General features: G+C 33.1%; 1 protein-coding gene across 1 annotated transcript in view; it reads right to left on the bottom strand.

The window, feature by feature from the left end:
- Nucleotides 1-8,050: 8,050 nt before the first annotated feature.
- LOC108782384 (ATP-binding cassette sub-family A member 17) overlaps nt 8,051-15,865 on the bottom strand; it is a 27,675-nt gene continuing 19,860 nt past the window's right edge. The window contains exons 14-31 of the mRNA XM_018550658.1: nt 15,311-15,382; nt 15,082-15,220; nt 14,687-14,933; nt 14,369-14,469; nt 13,566-13,678; nt 13,422-13,498; nt 12,875-13,076; nt 12,631-12,822; nt 12,042-12,324; nt 11,667-11,792; nt 11,333-11,545; nt 11,000-11,260; nt 10,791-10,894; nt 10,541-10,684; nt 10,165-10,312; nt 9,769-9,979; nt 8,465-8,681; nt 8,051-8,281 (exon numbers count right to left, since the gene is read on the bottom strand). Coding sequence (XP_018406160.1) covers nt 8,051-8,281; nt 8,465-8,681; nt 9,769-9,979; nt 10,165-10,312; nt 10,541-10,684; nt 10,791-10,894; nt 11,000-11,260; nt 11,333-11,545; nt 11,667-11,792; nt 12,042-12,324; nt 12,631-12,822; nt 12,875-13,076; nt 13,422-13,498; nt 13,566-13,678; nt 14,369-14,469; nt 14,687-14,933; nt 15,082-15,220; nt 15,311-15,382 — 3,081 coding nt within the window. The remainder of the gene's footprint in view (nt 8,282-8,464; nt 8,682-9,768; nt 9,980-10,164; nt 10,313-10,540; nt 10,685-10,790; nt 10,895-10,999; nt 11,261-11,332; nt 11,546-11,666; nt 11,793-12,041; nt 12,325-12,630; nt 12,823-12,874; nt 13,077-13,421; nt 13,499-13,565; nt 13,679-14,368; nt 14,470-14,686; nt 14,934-15,081; nt 15,221-15,310; nt 15,383-15,865) is intronic.

The raw sequence follows: 15,865 nt of genomic DNA, 5'->3' as shown, positions 1-15,865 counted from the left end.
TATTGTACAAAGCGTAATAAATAATATAAGGCGGAAAGGCTTTATCATTTTTGTCGATAACGGTTGTATATGACTAGCATTAATAAACCATCTCCATCGGAACTTTCTCGAAATATGAAGCTTGACATAACAGAATCGTAATGTTACATGAAACGAAATGACGTACGCGTACGCCGAGAGGCATGCAACGTAATAAACATCGCGCGGAATGGAGCGGCGAAGAAAGAAAAAACAATTGACGAGACTGCGATGATGAACGAAGAGATGGGGGGATAGTAATGAAAATGCGAATGGGTCAGTAAGAGAAAAGGAAGAAAAGGAATGCGAAGATGGAGGGAGAGACTTAAAGAGATCACCAGTAAAGGAGTGCTACAATGCAATGAGGCGAAAACGATCGGATTGAAACAAGAGAGGCGAAGCGGAAAAACGGCGGTAAGCAAGCAAGAAGCGGAACCAGGAGAAGAAAAGAAAATAGAACCACAAACAAAGTAGAAGAAGAAAAAGAGGAAGAAGAAGAAGAGTAGAGGAAACGGTAGAGGAAACGAGCGGGAACAATACGCGTGAAAGAAGCACCTGCGCGTCTTATTATCGATCATCTATCGATCCGCTCCCTATATGCTCGCAGCCTACCCTTTGGAATCACTATATGCGGCGCGTTGTGTTTTCGACCGTTAAAAACCCACCCTGTCGTGGAGGAACCGTCAGGTGCTTCTTCCTGGACGGCAAGTGCAGGCGGCACAAGTGCCTTTTCGATTTAATGACACGTTGTCCCACACGAGCGCGGGCAGCCACGCATACACGCGAGCACCTTTCGCCTTCCTTGAGGTCCTTTCGAGTTTCCGTTGGCCATGCCACCGGGCCGGCACTTCTAATTCTCGTAAGGAAATAGGGAGAAAGAAAGACCGAGAAACGCTTCGGAAGTTGCGCGGTGAAAACACATCGTTAGATAAAATAACGTTGCATATGCTTCATCGAAAAGTGATCTTTAGTCTTTTGTCGTGTGTGAACATAAAAGACGATACCGATAATCTGCGAAACGAGAGGTCGTCGGCTTCGTTCGTACTGACATGCGTGACAGTCGCCATAAAACGATAGAGGCGTTTCATTTCGAAACGATGTTGCACATTTTTGCTTATCGAAATTCAATTGAGTTAATGATCGCACCTGTACGTCCCTTTCTCTTTGCCGGAACACCGTCGAGACATTCCGGCAGCTGTAGCTGCGTACATAAGGGACCAACGTATCCCCCCGTATTGGTGCTGGTACGTATATGAGTGTACGTACAGGTGGAAGGTATGATCATGAGGCTTCTGCTCCTCTTCCTCCTCCTTCACCTCTTCTTCCTCTTACGAGCTGTCTGCCTTTGTTGCGATTTTTCACCCGCCCCTTAGCGACACCGGCGCATTCGCGATTGCTTCAATTACATTTCAAATACCTATTAATTAAACATTAATAAGGCAACAAGCTCGCGCGTTACTTTTTAAAACTGCTGCAATTTGCAAAATGTAACAGCTTTTATTGCTCAAGGTTTCCGCAAAAGAACACCAATAAATTTAACCGATGCGATCAATAATTCAAAGTAAACGTGGTCCCCTTTAAATCGGCCGGTGTCGCACAATATAGGCTAACTTAACACTTTCAGCCATCTGCCCCGTATCGGGCATATGCTACAGGGATAACATCGAAAATGATCTGAAACAAGTATGAGAGAAGAAAAGAGAGGAAAACGGGCTCTCTCTGTAAGCTCCTGGCACTCGCTACCCGGCTGTCGGCAATCCACCTGTTGATTTTCAAATCAAAATAATATCACAGTTGCCACATTTTCTCGATAGTCTTTTTCCCTCAAGATTTCTTGTGAGAAAACATAAATATCGCGACGGCGGAAGTGGGTAACGCATCCGCGAGATAAAATTTTACGTCTTCGTCATTATCATATTGACAGACTCATATTTTCTACTTTTTTTTATTACAGATGTATCAGATTCATCCATTATGTTGCTAAAGTGTAGAATTTTTATTGAAAATGTTAATTCATTACAGTAGTATTAATTAATTTTTCATCTGAAAAGAAATTCGCAGAAAATCATGTATAATAGTTTTCAGTGAATAGAATTTTTTATCATTAATGCCTGCATTTGTAGTGCTCGTAAAAATTATGAATGATTATAATAACCTTAATATAATTAATTAATTATAATTAATTTTAATATGCTAATCTGTTCAAAATTTACGATCATATTGTTTTGATCATTATGATTAAAAAACTCTAAGAAATAAAAAAGTTTTCACAGACAAAATCTTGCATTGATAGACACAGTTATCAAATATCGGAAAAAAGTTTTTAAATATTAACAAAAACATTTAATTATACATTTTGGATCGAGTATAGACTTGAATAAACCAGCGATTAACATTGTCGCTACGATAATTTTATCGTAATACTCGTATATTGTCCCTTCGCTAAGAACGCTGATTTCCGTAATCATTAATTCGTTGTTTAATCGCTTTTAAATTTTATTGTTGATTACCTGTGGAATCCCCATAATCGTGGTAGACCGCGTGGGGTGTAACGGGGAGCAGCGAGGACAGAGCACTCTCTCTCGGGCAGGTCCTGATTTATGAACGAAATCTGGAGTAAATGCTCGTTTCCGCGCTCTGCTGGGCGTGAAATAACTTTGGGTGAGTTTCTCACTGCAACTGGGGGGGCCTTCCGCGACGCGACAACAAGTCGACTATGCGTGCAATTCCGGTCTCTGTGAACCGGAAGTGCCGGCTCATACCGTCCCATGGCCGTCATAAGTTTATGAACAATCGGTTTTGCTGGCACTTCTACCTAATAATATAAAATTATTATTATAAACTATTTTTTTCTTACATATTTGTCATATTGATTGTACTTTCAAAAAATGATTTAAAAAAACGAAACTATAAGAGTTAAAATGAGATATTTTTCTGTATTTTTCTTTTCAATAAATAGCAATTGAAATTGTACAGTTAATGCAACATTTTAGCGTTTTCATGGGCTATGCAAAAGCCAGCACGCTGAGAATTGTACAAAAAGTAGCGGTACGTAATATTAAAGGCAATGTTAGTATGTAATTTGCTGGTAATCAGCGTGTAATCGAATGACCGCGAGAAGGGAACTAACGATGTGCTGTCCATTTTATTATCGACGGTACGCGCAATTGCGCCTACATTAAGCAAGATAATTCTTGCGGCTCGGGATATAACGAGGGATTACATGCCGTTTGAGTTTCGACCGCGACTTCAACGACGCGACGGAGCCGGAAGCCCGCGTTCCCGCTACAATCAACGACATTCACATTCCCGGGGAACAACCGTGTCGCGCCGTGGGCGCGGCCGATGATTCCAAAAACATCGGAGTTGCACCGGCTTTTCACTCGGAAACAAAAATTCGAAATTACGATCGTATTATGTGTCATCCCGGGAATAACGAGTCGATCCTTAAAATCCCTCTATACTCATTTTGCTTTTGATTAGACAACGTGTGATTCTTCAACATCTGCAGTGTGTGTTGCGGATTAATTTTAATATCTATATTATTAACTACCTATAATTGTCTACCTATAAGTTGTCTCCGATAAGTGTACAATATTTTTTCTTTTTTCCTTTTTTTTTTTTTGACAAAACTGCAAATTTATTATTTTATCTGTGTTCTATTTTTTTACGGCTGCTTGTTTTTAACCATTTATCCGCGTTTATGTAAAGATAACTGCTCACCCCTCGTTTACCAAGGCGAGGTCGAAGGTCGGCTTATAAATTAAGCTTTTATTGCAGCCGGCTTCGTCGCCGGTCGCAGACGAAAAGCCTTTTATTCGTTCGATAGGAGTTCCCTCCAGCCTTCGATTTAAGAGGCGGTAGGAGAAGAAGAAAGTGGGATGACTTAGAATGGAAAGAGGAGCGACGAGATGTTCTGAGAGAAAGAGAACGAGAGAGATAGAAAAGCAAAGAGAAAGAAGTGGAAACTGTCTTATCTGCTCCCTCATGATTTTTGCTAATTAACCTCGCCGCAGGCACCGTTTCATTTTTGTTGCACAAGAAGAGATTAGCTCGTTGCTCCCGAAAGATACCGATGCTATTCGAGAAAGACGACGTTCTCTTCTCGACTCTTCTATACTTCTTCGTCGATTTAACAGGACTATAATTATTAATACGATGGATTATCTGCGGTTTAAACAAAATGCTTTTATAATTCTGATCTTGTACTATTTATAATATTATCAATGTATCCACTTGTGTGCACTATACGCAATGAAATAAGATCTGTACACCTTTAGATTCTTCGTCGGGACCGTTCGTATGGAAATTACATCCCTGATTACATCCCTGATTTATATACTCTCGCTCGGCGGGAATTACATGCCGTATTTACGATTCAGTTTTATCATTCCCGCTGATATCGGGCATAGACAGACGAGTCAGTCTGTCTCTTCTTCTTCCTCAGCCGTAAGAAAGAAAAGACAAAATATATTCGTGACACATAACCGCGCACAGCTGTATATATGTGTACACAAAATTAATGGTATATCGCGTTGGCTTACTTACATCGCTGAAAGAACGGTTTTTTACTGAAATATCAAAAGGATGTGAAAATAATTTTGTTAGATCATTAAAATAATTATGTAGAACGCTTAAACATTGACGGCACACAATGCTTTTAATATTTTAATGAGTTGTACATAATTATTTTCATAATCCAAGTAAAATTATTTTCAGATCTGTATGTATCTAAATTTTAGATACTTCAGCAAAATCATTGTTTTCGTGTCTACTGAAAGAAAAAATTGACTGTGCTTTAGTAATTTAGATAATAATTACTATCATGCATATCATAATTACTATTATACTTATTTTAAAATATGGCATAACATTTTTAATTGGCTGCAATCAATTTTTAATTGCTTAAACCTGTCCGCAATGTCAATATAGGATTTTGATAGGCTAATGCAATCAATTAAAAAAATGCTATGCTATATTCAGCTAATCTTTTTTTCCAGTGTACTAAGAAGTACAGCATTAATTAACGAACGCTATAGTAGATATTGTTGGCGGAAAAAGCGGTGCTTGACACGATGACGATAAAGAGAATTTTTCTTTAGCAAAGATGAATACTTAGGAATACTTGTTCTACGTGTTTTAAATCTAATCGTGTTTTATATTCCTTTGTTTCTCGTACAATAAGTAGTTTCCGAGAATGTCGAATATTATATAAAGAATACATAGATGGAGAGATAAAACGTCGTCAGAAAGAAGAAATATTATCGAAGCAACCTTACAATAGCGAAAAAATTACTTTGATCACACAGACTGTTATTATGACGCAAATGGCTGAATTGCGACGTTGCTCTATGATTATGTTGAGAATTTCGTGGAGATTTATTTTCTCGCGCGGTGTCTCGAAGAAGACGGTATGAGATTTAAAGCGAATTAAACTTTGTTCGTGCTTTTCGACACAAAGATAGACTGGACTACGAAGTGTCGGTATCATTAATATCCAGATTTCGTGTCATTACAACTCGTAATTACGTTGCCATACCTCCTTCCGTGACTCGGTCGCGATTGTCTCCTTTCGATTAGAGGCCGCGTCAGGTGTTGCCGGCCTCGATGCGGTTCCTAGTCGCATCAGGATTTAATGACCGGTATAATCGACGTCACGGTGCACGCACGGGTGTCTAAGTGGTCGGAACGACGAAGGGTTCCTTTATCACTAAGAGTGGGAGGTATAAGGGGAACAGATTTTTCGCGGGGAGAACTCCTCTCTTACAGTTCAAAGGTTGGACCGATAATACGCGCTCGCTCGAATAATTCATTGTTAAGAGATAACAATGAATGTGCCTCGTTTATTTACATTCGTGTAAATGGGCGCGTGTCTCGGGGCACTGGGATATATACTTTCATATATTATCGCGCGCGTACTTTTCTTCGAGCGAAAGAGGAAGAGAATGACTGAACGTCACTCGAGACACACGCGTGATCGATAGTCGCGTTTTATATAATACTATTAACAATGTTGTGATAGAAGTACATTGCCACGCCGCAATCTCTGCGTTTCAATCAATCATTTGTTGGAAAGGCGCAAATAATACAACGTGTTTTAAACGATTTTCAAACATTTATGCAAATGTATAAGCCGCTTAATGCAGATTTATTTCATGATTCATTATTTGTTACGTTAATTTTTTATTTTATTTTGAATATGTGTAAAACTTTATTTAAATTTAGATAAATATGACTTTAATTAAATAATTAATAAATGTGAGACAATATTTTTTTATCTATCGTTAATAAATACGATATTGCTTTATCTTACAAAATTTCTAATTTAGTCTAAATATTGTATTAAATATAAATATTGCAGATACCGAAGAAATATGTTTGAGTCACAATTAGTAATTTATCATCACTAACTGGTAAGTTACAGACCTAGTAGGCCTCCAGGATAATCGCAGAATACCGACATAAACGATCGTCGGTTAGGTAGTTTGCACTCAAGAAGACTAGAACCAGGAGAGTCAACTCGGTGCCAAAAGCGGTAGAGGGGATGAGGCAAAAAGTGACGGCGGATAACTTCCCCCACTCATGCGCTTCATTAGTCCTCTCTGTCGCTCTGTACAGACATCTTCACGTACCTATCGAACTCAATACACGATCGATTCATTAAATATTTCTATAACTGTCACTTTCCCATTCAATTGAACAGCGCGCGCGTAGTTCTAGGTATCGATCATGAAACTTTTTTCCTAGGATAAAAAATGAAAAGTGAAAATTTTTACCATTGTAGTTAATGGAGAAATTTTTCACTTTTTATTTTCCATCCTAGGAAAAAAGTTTCATGATCGATACTCTAACCTTTGGGCTATATAACGCAAAGGTTTAAGAACACTAGAACTTCTTGGTTACAACCGATGCGCGCATGCGCAAACTTTCACACAATGTGCAATGCCACTGTTGTGTGAATAACCGCGGACGTTATTTGACCCCCACCACGCTATGTTGACTCTCCTGGTTCTAGTCTTCTTGTTTGCACTATTGCAGATCTGATTGTCAACTTTTTTTAGGTGATGCTGGACCCGCCTGTATTATCGATAAAATTAGCGTTTTCGACATTTTCGTTCTTGTCTAATTTCTTCATAATAGTTTCGCAGAATAAAAATTCCTTTTCCACGATTTAAATATTCATACTAATGTATCTGCTCCTGGTCTATACTGTGTTTTCAAAGCTGGAAAAAATATGAAATTACAGATTTCTTTATCTATTTTTATCTTCAGCGTTGATCGCCATATTGAGGTTAAATGGATAAAGAAATCTATGATTTTATACCTTTTCCAGCTTTGAATACAAAATACACCAGGGGCAGATACATTAGCCTAAATATTTAAACCGAGGAGAAGAAATTTTTATTCTGAGAAACTATTGCGAAGAAATTAGACAGGAACGAAAACGTCAAAAACGCTATAATTTTATCGGTAATACAGGCGGCATTCAGTACATAAACATGAACTATTTTATCGAACGTACAATTTTATTCATTCACAATTCTATATTTATTATTATTCAGTGCGTTGCAATAAATAAGTGCAATGAATAATGGATAATAGCAGCTGGTATTTGCGCGGCAGATATTAATAAAATATAAAAGATATACAAGATTTAATTAAAATCAAATAAAAGGTAGAAACTATACTTGTTCCCATATATTATCATTAATCTTCAATAGCAAAAAACATTACTGCGATCATTGTTATTACTTTTATTTATGTATTTAAATACTTGTAGTTATAATTATGTTAAAAATGTTAATATAATATTGGTAAATAAAATTTTATAGAGCATATATGCGAATATCGAGTGCGTTGAATTAATATCTAATGTATTCCGATAGACAATATTAATGGATAAAATTTAAGATAAATATTAATATCGCTTAAATAAGCATAATGTACAAAACATAAAAATAACGTTTATACAGCAATAAAAAAACACATCCACATAGTTATATGTACAATAATTGCTGTGTGATAACAAAATTTATTTATATTTGATGTATACACTTATAATCCACGAACGTAGACGTTCATAAAGTGTTAATTTCTTATGAGATTCCTTTTGCTTCTTTGCTAAAGTTAAAAATACTTCATCCATTGACGGTTGAGTAACTGAGAAGTCTGTGATCCATACGTATCTCTGTCTTAGCTTTTCAAGTTTATCAAATACATAACTATACGAAATGTCACTCTCCAATTCGTATTTAAGAACACCCTGCCGCGCGCGTGATGAAAAATTAATATATTTATAAATTTTTTTTTTAAGTTTATACTTTATCAAATCTTTGAAATATACATATTTGAACAAACATATTTGAAATATAATTTCTAATTATATAGAAACTAAATTATTAAATAGTAAGTCAAATTAAAACATGAAATTATATTCTCCACTTACCAAATAACTGTCTTTGAATCTTACTGTTGGAAAACTTTCGTTAATAATTTTCTTAATCTTCTCAAGATTCGTAAACTGATATCCCGGTACTATTTTAATGTTTAATATAAAGTTCCGGCCATATTTTGCTTTCAGATATTCACAAGATCCAATTGCAGTAAATTGGCCGTTAACTAAAATACCAACGCGCAAACACATTGCTTCTGCTTCTCGCATACTGAAATTCAAAATTGAATCAAATATGTATTTTATTTATTAAATCAAAATAAAAATCAGTTGATGGGTCAAAAGCCAGTTACGTCGTATAAATAAAGAACATTTAATTTACAAGCATAAAAATAAAAATAAATATTAATAAAAAGGGCAACGAGCCAAGGTAAATTACAAATACAAAAATAACAATAATAGATATAAAACAGTTGAAAATTAAAAATTAAAATAATAAAGGTTTGTCCGGACATTTCGACTCAGTTCAAGTCATCTTCACAAGCGAAAAGATTTTCACACAATAATTTTGTAATATTAAAATATATTTTCATCACGCGTGCACGTAATGTGCCCCCTATACCGCAACGCTTTTGCGTGCGGTAAATAGCCAATACCTCAAGCCGTTGAGTTATTTCTCTAATCCCACTTTTCTGCGCAAAAACGTTGCTGTATAGGGCACGTTACGACGAGCACTTGTAATGAAAAATTCTATGTGTAGCGAGTGGGGGTATATTTGTTTATAGGTCGCTATAAACAACTATCCTCCACCGTTACACAATGTACTATTTACTCATTGAGAACGACCTGATCAGCGTCGAAACGTTTGTTTATGTAATTATTTTTATTTTTATGTTTGTAAATTAAACGTTCTTTTCTCTTCAACTGATTTATTTTGATTTATTCTTATAGAGCGTTACTAATATAGTTAGATATTATTATTATTTTTTTCTTTTTAACTCCAATATACGCCACGAGCTGTCACAATAAGGACATTCAGGCCGGTATTCATAGTCAGTTCTTATATTCAAGACCGTCTTAAGTTCAGTCTTGAAGAGTTACGAACCAATCAGAGGGCCGCTTTAGTATCTTAAGAGATTACTTAAGCAGTCTTGAAATAAGAATCGACTATGAATACCGGCCTATGAATACACGGTTACCTCCGTGTATGAATACCGGCCTCAGTAGCTGTTTTATATAGTTTATGCAGACTTGCTGTGCGTATGCCCAACGGCAAACCCACCTACGTATTTTCAGTTAATGCTATATTTACAGGTTGTTATGCGGTAAAATTATTTATTAAACTTGTATTAACTAACCTATGAGTAGTGATTAATATAGATCTTCCCATTTCCCGTATTTGATGCAAAATTTCGCAGATTGCGTGTCTTGTCATTATGTCAATCCCAGAGGAAGGCTCGTCCATAAATACCATCGGTAAATCGCCGATAAGACTTTGCAGTATACAAAGTTTTCTTTGAATTCCCCATGGGTAGTGAGCAATTTTCAGATTCTCAAAATCCAACATATCTATAAATTGAATTTTATCAAAACAATAATTTCATAAAATAAGCATAATCCCACACACAGGTTCTTATTCGTGATAAATTATTAAATTATGAATTTTATCATTAAAGATTATTTTTATCATTAATACTTTGAGTTATTTTAAACAAAGCGAGAAATTGCTAATTTGTTTTTAATTATATTTTTACCTAATACATCAAGCCATTTGTTTACTTCTTCGTTGATGCTTTCATACGGAACACCGCGAAGTGCCGCGTGAAGTTGCAAGTATTGTCTTCCTGTCATAAAATCACTCAGTCCATTAATTTGTGGACAGTATCCTATCATACCTACAAACTTGAATTTAAAATATGTAAACTTTTATATATATAGATACAAATCATGTTTTTATATTAAAAAAAATAAAAAACTTAAAGTTTCCTATAATAGTTATATAAAAGTAAATAGAAAGTTTACTATTGTAAAGTGCTAGACACAAAAGAATTACATGCTTTTTATTAAACATCTAATGATATGTTTGTAACAATTTTATCACTTTTTAAAAAATAATAAAACTATATTCACCATGTCTTGATCTCTTGTGAACTCGTATCCATGTATTACCGCTTTTCCAGCTGATATTTTTATTTGACCCACCAGTGCTTTGTATACCGTTGATTTTCCCGCACCGTTAAATCCTAACAAACCGAAACACTCTTGATTGTGGATCTAAATAAAATATCTGTGTATTTAATATTGAAATATATACACAGTAATAAAAAGGAAAAAAAAATAGAAACTAATTTTTTAATTAAAATTACATAAATTCGCTTACACTAAAATTGATTCCTTGAACTACCGTTTTTTCAGCGTATTCTTTTGTTAAATTTTGGACTACGAGAGCAACTCGCAATGGAAGCAATTTTGTTTCGTCATAATCTGCATATACAAAAAATTTTATATGTTTCAAATTCATGAATTTTATGACGTAATATTATATTAATACAGATAATTTCTCTATTTTTATATTGTTTTTTTTTTTACGTTTCATGTATTCTTCAACTCGCTTCTTTTCTTGCGTAATTTCTGATTCTAAAGTATCATCATCTTTTATGGGAGGCATAAAATAACTATACCATTTTCTACGATTTTTTTCTTCAAAAACCTCTAACAATATGTAAAAGGCAAACATTTGGGATACCATTAAAAGTATATCATCTGTGATTGAGTGATTATACTCAAAGCTGGATTGTTTAATTAGCATTATATCCAAATGTTTGTAACAACTTCTGCTTTTACAATTTTCTAAAATGTCAAATCAATGTTGTTTAGCAGAAATAATAATTTATTATGATAACAATAATTTTTCGAGCTTACGACAACATGGATCTTCAATATAAAATTCTGTATTGCAAGTATTAAAATAACTGCATTGTCTGTTATATGAATTCAGCGTAATGTAATTGCTTATAGCACAAGTTAGAATGTATGGTGGAAATATATGTACAAGAGCTTCAAGAATGTATCTTTCAATGCTGCTGAGTGCTCGAAATATTAATGGAAATATAACAGAGCCATTTACCAATAACACTGCAAAACGTATTTTACTTAAGTAAAAACATTTTGTATACAGAATTAAATGAAATGTTATTTTTTACAGTAAACTTTAAAAATGACAATATAAAATTAAACCATCTATTAAATTACTAACTAGTTACAATATTGATCATTATCACACTTAGATACGCATTCTCCGGTTTTCTCGTGAAAAGTTGTACGCAATAACCTAATGGAATGACGCATCCTCCGTAACATAGAAATATCAATAGCATTTGAACTGAAATATCGATTAATCACAGGCACTGTTAGATTTAAACTTTTAATCTTTATGCGCAACACATATCTATAAATTACATATTTAATAGTTTCGTTACATGATGATACTGTTCTACGCTATCACAAAATTCTCGAAATATTAAAAATGTTAATTTTAAATAAAGTTTAAAATACAAAAATAAAAAAATATTTTTAAACAGAATTGAAATTTAATTACAGATGAACAATTTGCATATTTTAAAATTCTTACCAATCTCTAAATTTGAGAACTGCAATGTGCGGTGATAGACACTTAAGATAGTAATTCCAAAGAATATTATAGAGAACGCATACAAAAGGAAATCAATAATATACGTCGGGATCCAGTAGATTCGCGTAGACATACCAATCGCATTAATTTGCAGCATTTTTGAGCGTGTATTTTGTTCCCTTATACCCATGTCGATAGAGGGAAGAAGAAGGAACAAAGTTATTATTATAGCAGCGTTTTCCCAATTTCGTATGTTGCGTGGATGAACCAATAAATGTTGCCACTATAAATATCGTATATTACGTATATATATATATATATATCTAAATACTAACAAAGGACGTGGAGAATACAAAATATTCTCATTTTCTTATTTGAATAAATAATCTTTATACGTCATAATGGTAAATACATTTTATCGAACATTGATGCCTCTTTATTTTAGTTATATAATATTCTATAAGTAATCCTTTAATTTTATATGTAAAAGTAAGTGAGCCAAAAATATATAATTAACGTGATGAAAAAATAGCTTAATATTCTTAAAATCAATATGATTTAATCCACTAATTAGTATTAAAAATATTACTTGGCCCGGACGAAGTAAAGGTCGACTAGCCAATTTTATCCGACAATTGTCTGAACCACAATGGTAACGCAGTAATGCATTATGCAGTAAATTTAATGCAATTGGCCCACTATGTACTGCAGTGGACGAATACATAAGTTGTACGCCTCCATCTGTGTACATGTCGATAGACATCACGTAACGATCCCTAAACTGTTATAAAATTAAAATTTTAGCATAATTTTTAAAATATCTTTCTTGATACCTCTATAGAATGCAAGTCAGGCTGAGACATTAAATCCATGGCCGAAATGTTTTTAGAGATATGATAATTATGCCTTTCACTGTACGTTTGACTAGTAATGTACAATGTCATAAGAAAATTTTTTATGGATTTATCATCGGCAGCATAATACAGCACGTGAAAATTGTTGTCCACGTAACTCGTCAAATTCATTACTCTCTCACTAAAGAAATAATTAAGCATCTTTATCAATTTACTTGATAAAAATAATAATTAAGCATGTTATCAATTTGCTTGATACAAAATTTTGTATATTTAAAAATAAAAGCCAAATTAGTAACTTTTTTTGTATAATAGTAGTATCTTATGATGCTCATTAAAAGTAGATACTATTATACAATATATACATATTTTAATAACAGCGAATTTGGATAATTATTAACAGATAGCTGAATTATTATAAAATAATGAAATAGCGCTGAACTAATTTATTTCATTTATATATTTGCATGAAAGAAAATAGTTTCGCTTTCTTTATCACAACATAAGACAAACAAGATTAACTTACATTGTTTCAAAGAGTGTGAAATTGCTCAACTCGGCGATTATGGTAGCCAGAATGAGAGTAACAATCGCTATAGTTATCTAAAATGGTTTCGATTATTTAAAAACATAATATGTTATACCTTTTCTGGCAGTACGAAAAACTTACCGAAAACAAGTATATTTTCCAGGATGAAGCGATATGTAATAATTTCTTGAAAAACATCGCAAGAATTTGTTGCCGCCATAAAGTGTCACCGGTCAAACGTTTCCATGATTTAGCTAATAATTATATTTCAGCACAGTTTGATCAAGAATTTATGATATTATATACGTATTATTAGTTTAAATAACAATATAAATAACATATTATTAGATTATTTCACTAGATTATTTTACATAAGTTATTATAGATAGACAATTTCCAATTATTTGTATTTATGTTGTTATTTATTTTATTTTATATTTTATAAATTAAAGATTTCACACAAATTAGGGAGAGGAGATATTTAAAAATCAGATTATTAGAGTTGCGTTGTAAGACCGATAATTGTTCGGCGCGCAATTTGGGGGACTACATATATTATATTAATAGAACGTTATTTCCTACTTTGGTTAAATATTGCGAAGAATATCAGTACATCGACTCGCCATCAGAGGTCTATCGATATTCGTAAATTCTCGTAAGTGCTGAGACACGCGTATATCTCTTTTTATATAGAATCTCGATTTAATAACTTACCAAGGCGTATAAGGTAGGCTTCCACTACAATGCCTTACTGATGAGTCCAGTAGTGGAAGCCGGGACGAGAAACGCCAAAAATTACGTGATATTCTTCGCAATATTATAATATTAGAATAAATTATCAGATTTAGATTTTAAATTGTAATTTGACTCTTATTCGCCCTGTTTAACGTATTAATTATTTTTATATTTTATAACTTGACAAACACAATATGTTAAAATTTTACCTGTTTGTAACAAGTGCCGTCGTCTTTGTTGCACAATAAGTTCATATTTGTTGTTTGGTAATTTTACACTGCGTTCTTTAAACTGGCTTTCTAAACCTATTCTAAATACAGAACAATAATTAGTTCTATGATATCAGCCAATTTTATAATTTCTAAAATTCATTTTTATTTAATTAAAAATTAAAAGTAGAATAATTTTTCATAATTATACATATGTGTACATGTATAAAAAATATTAGCTTTCACATTTATATATATAAGTAGGAATTTATTAATAATTTTAAATTAAAAGTAAACATTGAAACTAAACGTGATTACCTAAGAAATTGACCCTCGATGCTAGCAGCACTCAATGCAACCGATACAATTTTTAATTCTTCTTTGTTAAGTTCTAAATGTTGAAGTAATTTGGTGAATCGACTATTCCTTGGCACGTCAAATCTTATTACTAAACCCATCATGCTTCGTAGAGTAATTGGATCTGCTGAAAATTCTTGTATTTCTGTACGAATTTGCTCCACATTGCATTCTTCTTGTACCAATAAACTCAAAACGTAACCGATCCCTAATTCCAAATAATTTTAGAAGAATTTTATTAAGTAATAACAAGATTTACGTAAAAAAATTTTTTAATATTAGTTAACAAATTAATTTTATTTTATATAGTGTATACTTTATAGTTTTGTTAATACATAAATTATGTCAGATGTTACCATATCGACGATTCAAATACATTTTTGAGCCATAACATTCGATCCTTCCGTTTGCAATAATAGCGATCCTATCGGCAAGAAAATCTGCAGCTTCCATGGAATTTGTTGCCATTAGTATTGTTTTATGTCTTTTTATATTCTATAAAATATTATTGTGCATTATTTTATATTTTCTATTTTACATAATTTATTTTTTTACATTAAAACAAAATTCTCTTAAAACACTCACCAAAAGTAAATCCCATATCTGCCTTTCATGCTTAGGGTCGATACTATATGTAGGTTCATCGAGAACGAGGATCTGTCAGAATTAATATTTTAATAATTAAAATTAAATTAAATGTGATTTTTTCAATTTATTATATCAATTGCTATTAATTTTATTAAGGTTTAATTTTATTCTTGGATTTATATACATATGTATATATGATATATATATTATAATTTAAAACATGTTTTTAATATGGTTCAATAAATTGAAAACTACTAAAGAGAAACATGCGATCAGGAGACGCGGTAGTGTCTCCAGCCATGTTCAAAAACTGAAAGATGCTACAAGTCTCTTATCCCGAGCCACCAAAGTCCATTTTTGGGAGGTGCATAACTGCTAAAATATAAAAAATTTTGAATCAAACGTTATATGCCCTGAAAGGCGGCATCACCACGAGTAATTTGAGACAAAAAGATTTTAAATCGGTCAAGCCGTTCTGGAGATAAAAACGGTCGAAAAATGGTGATTTTAATGAAAAATTAAAAAACGTCTCCTTCTTCTTCTTCTTCTTCT

This window comes from Cyphomyrmex costatus, unplaced genomic scaffold (genome assembly GCF_001594065.2).
Source record: "Cyphomyrmex costatus isolate MS0001 unplaced genomic scaffold, Ccosl1.0 scaffold125, whole genome shotgun sequence".
NCBI classification, from domain to species: Eukaryota; Metazoa; Arthropoda; class Insecta; order Hymenoptera; family Formicidae; genus Cyphomyrmex; species Cyphomyrmex costatus.
The sequence above is the reverse complement of the archived record's forward strand: the minus strand, read 5'-3'. Positions and strand labels throughout refer to the sequence as shown.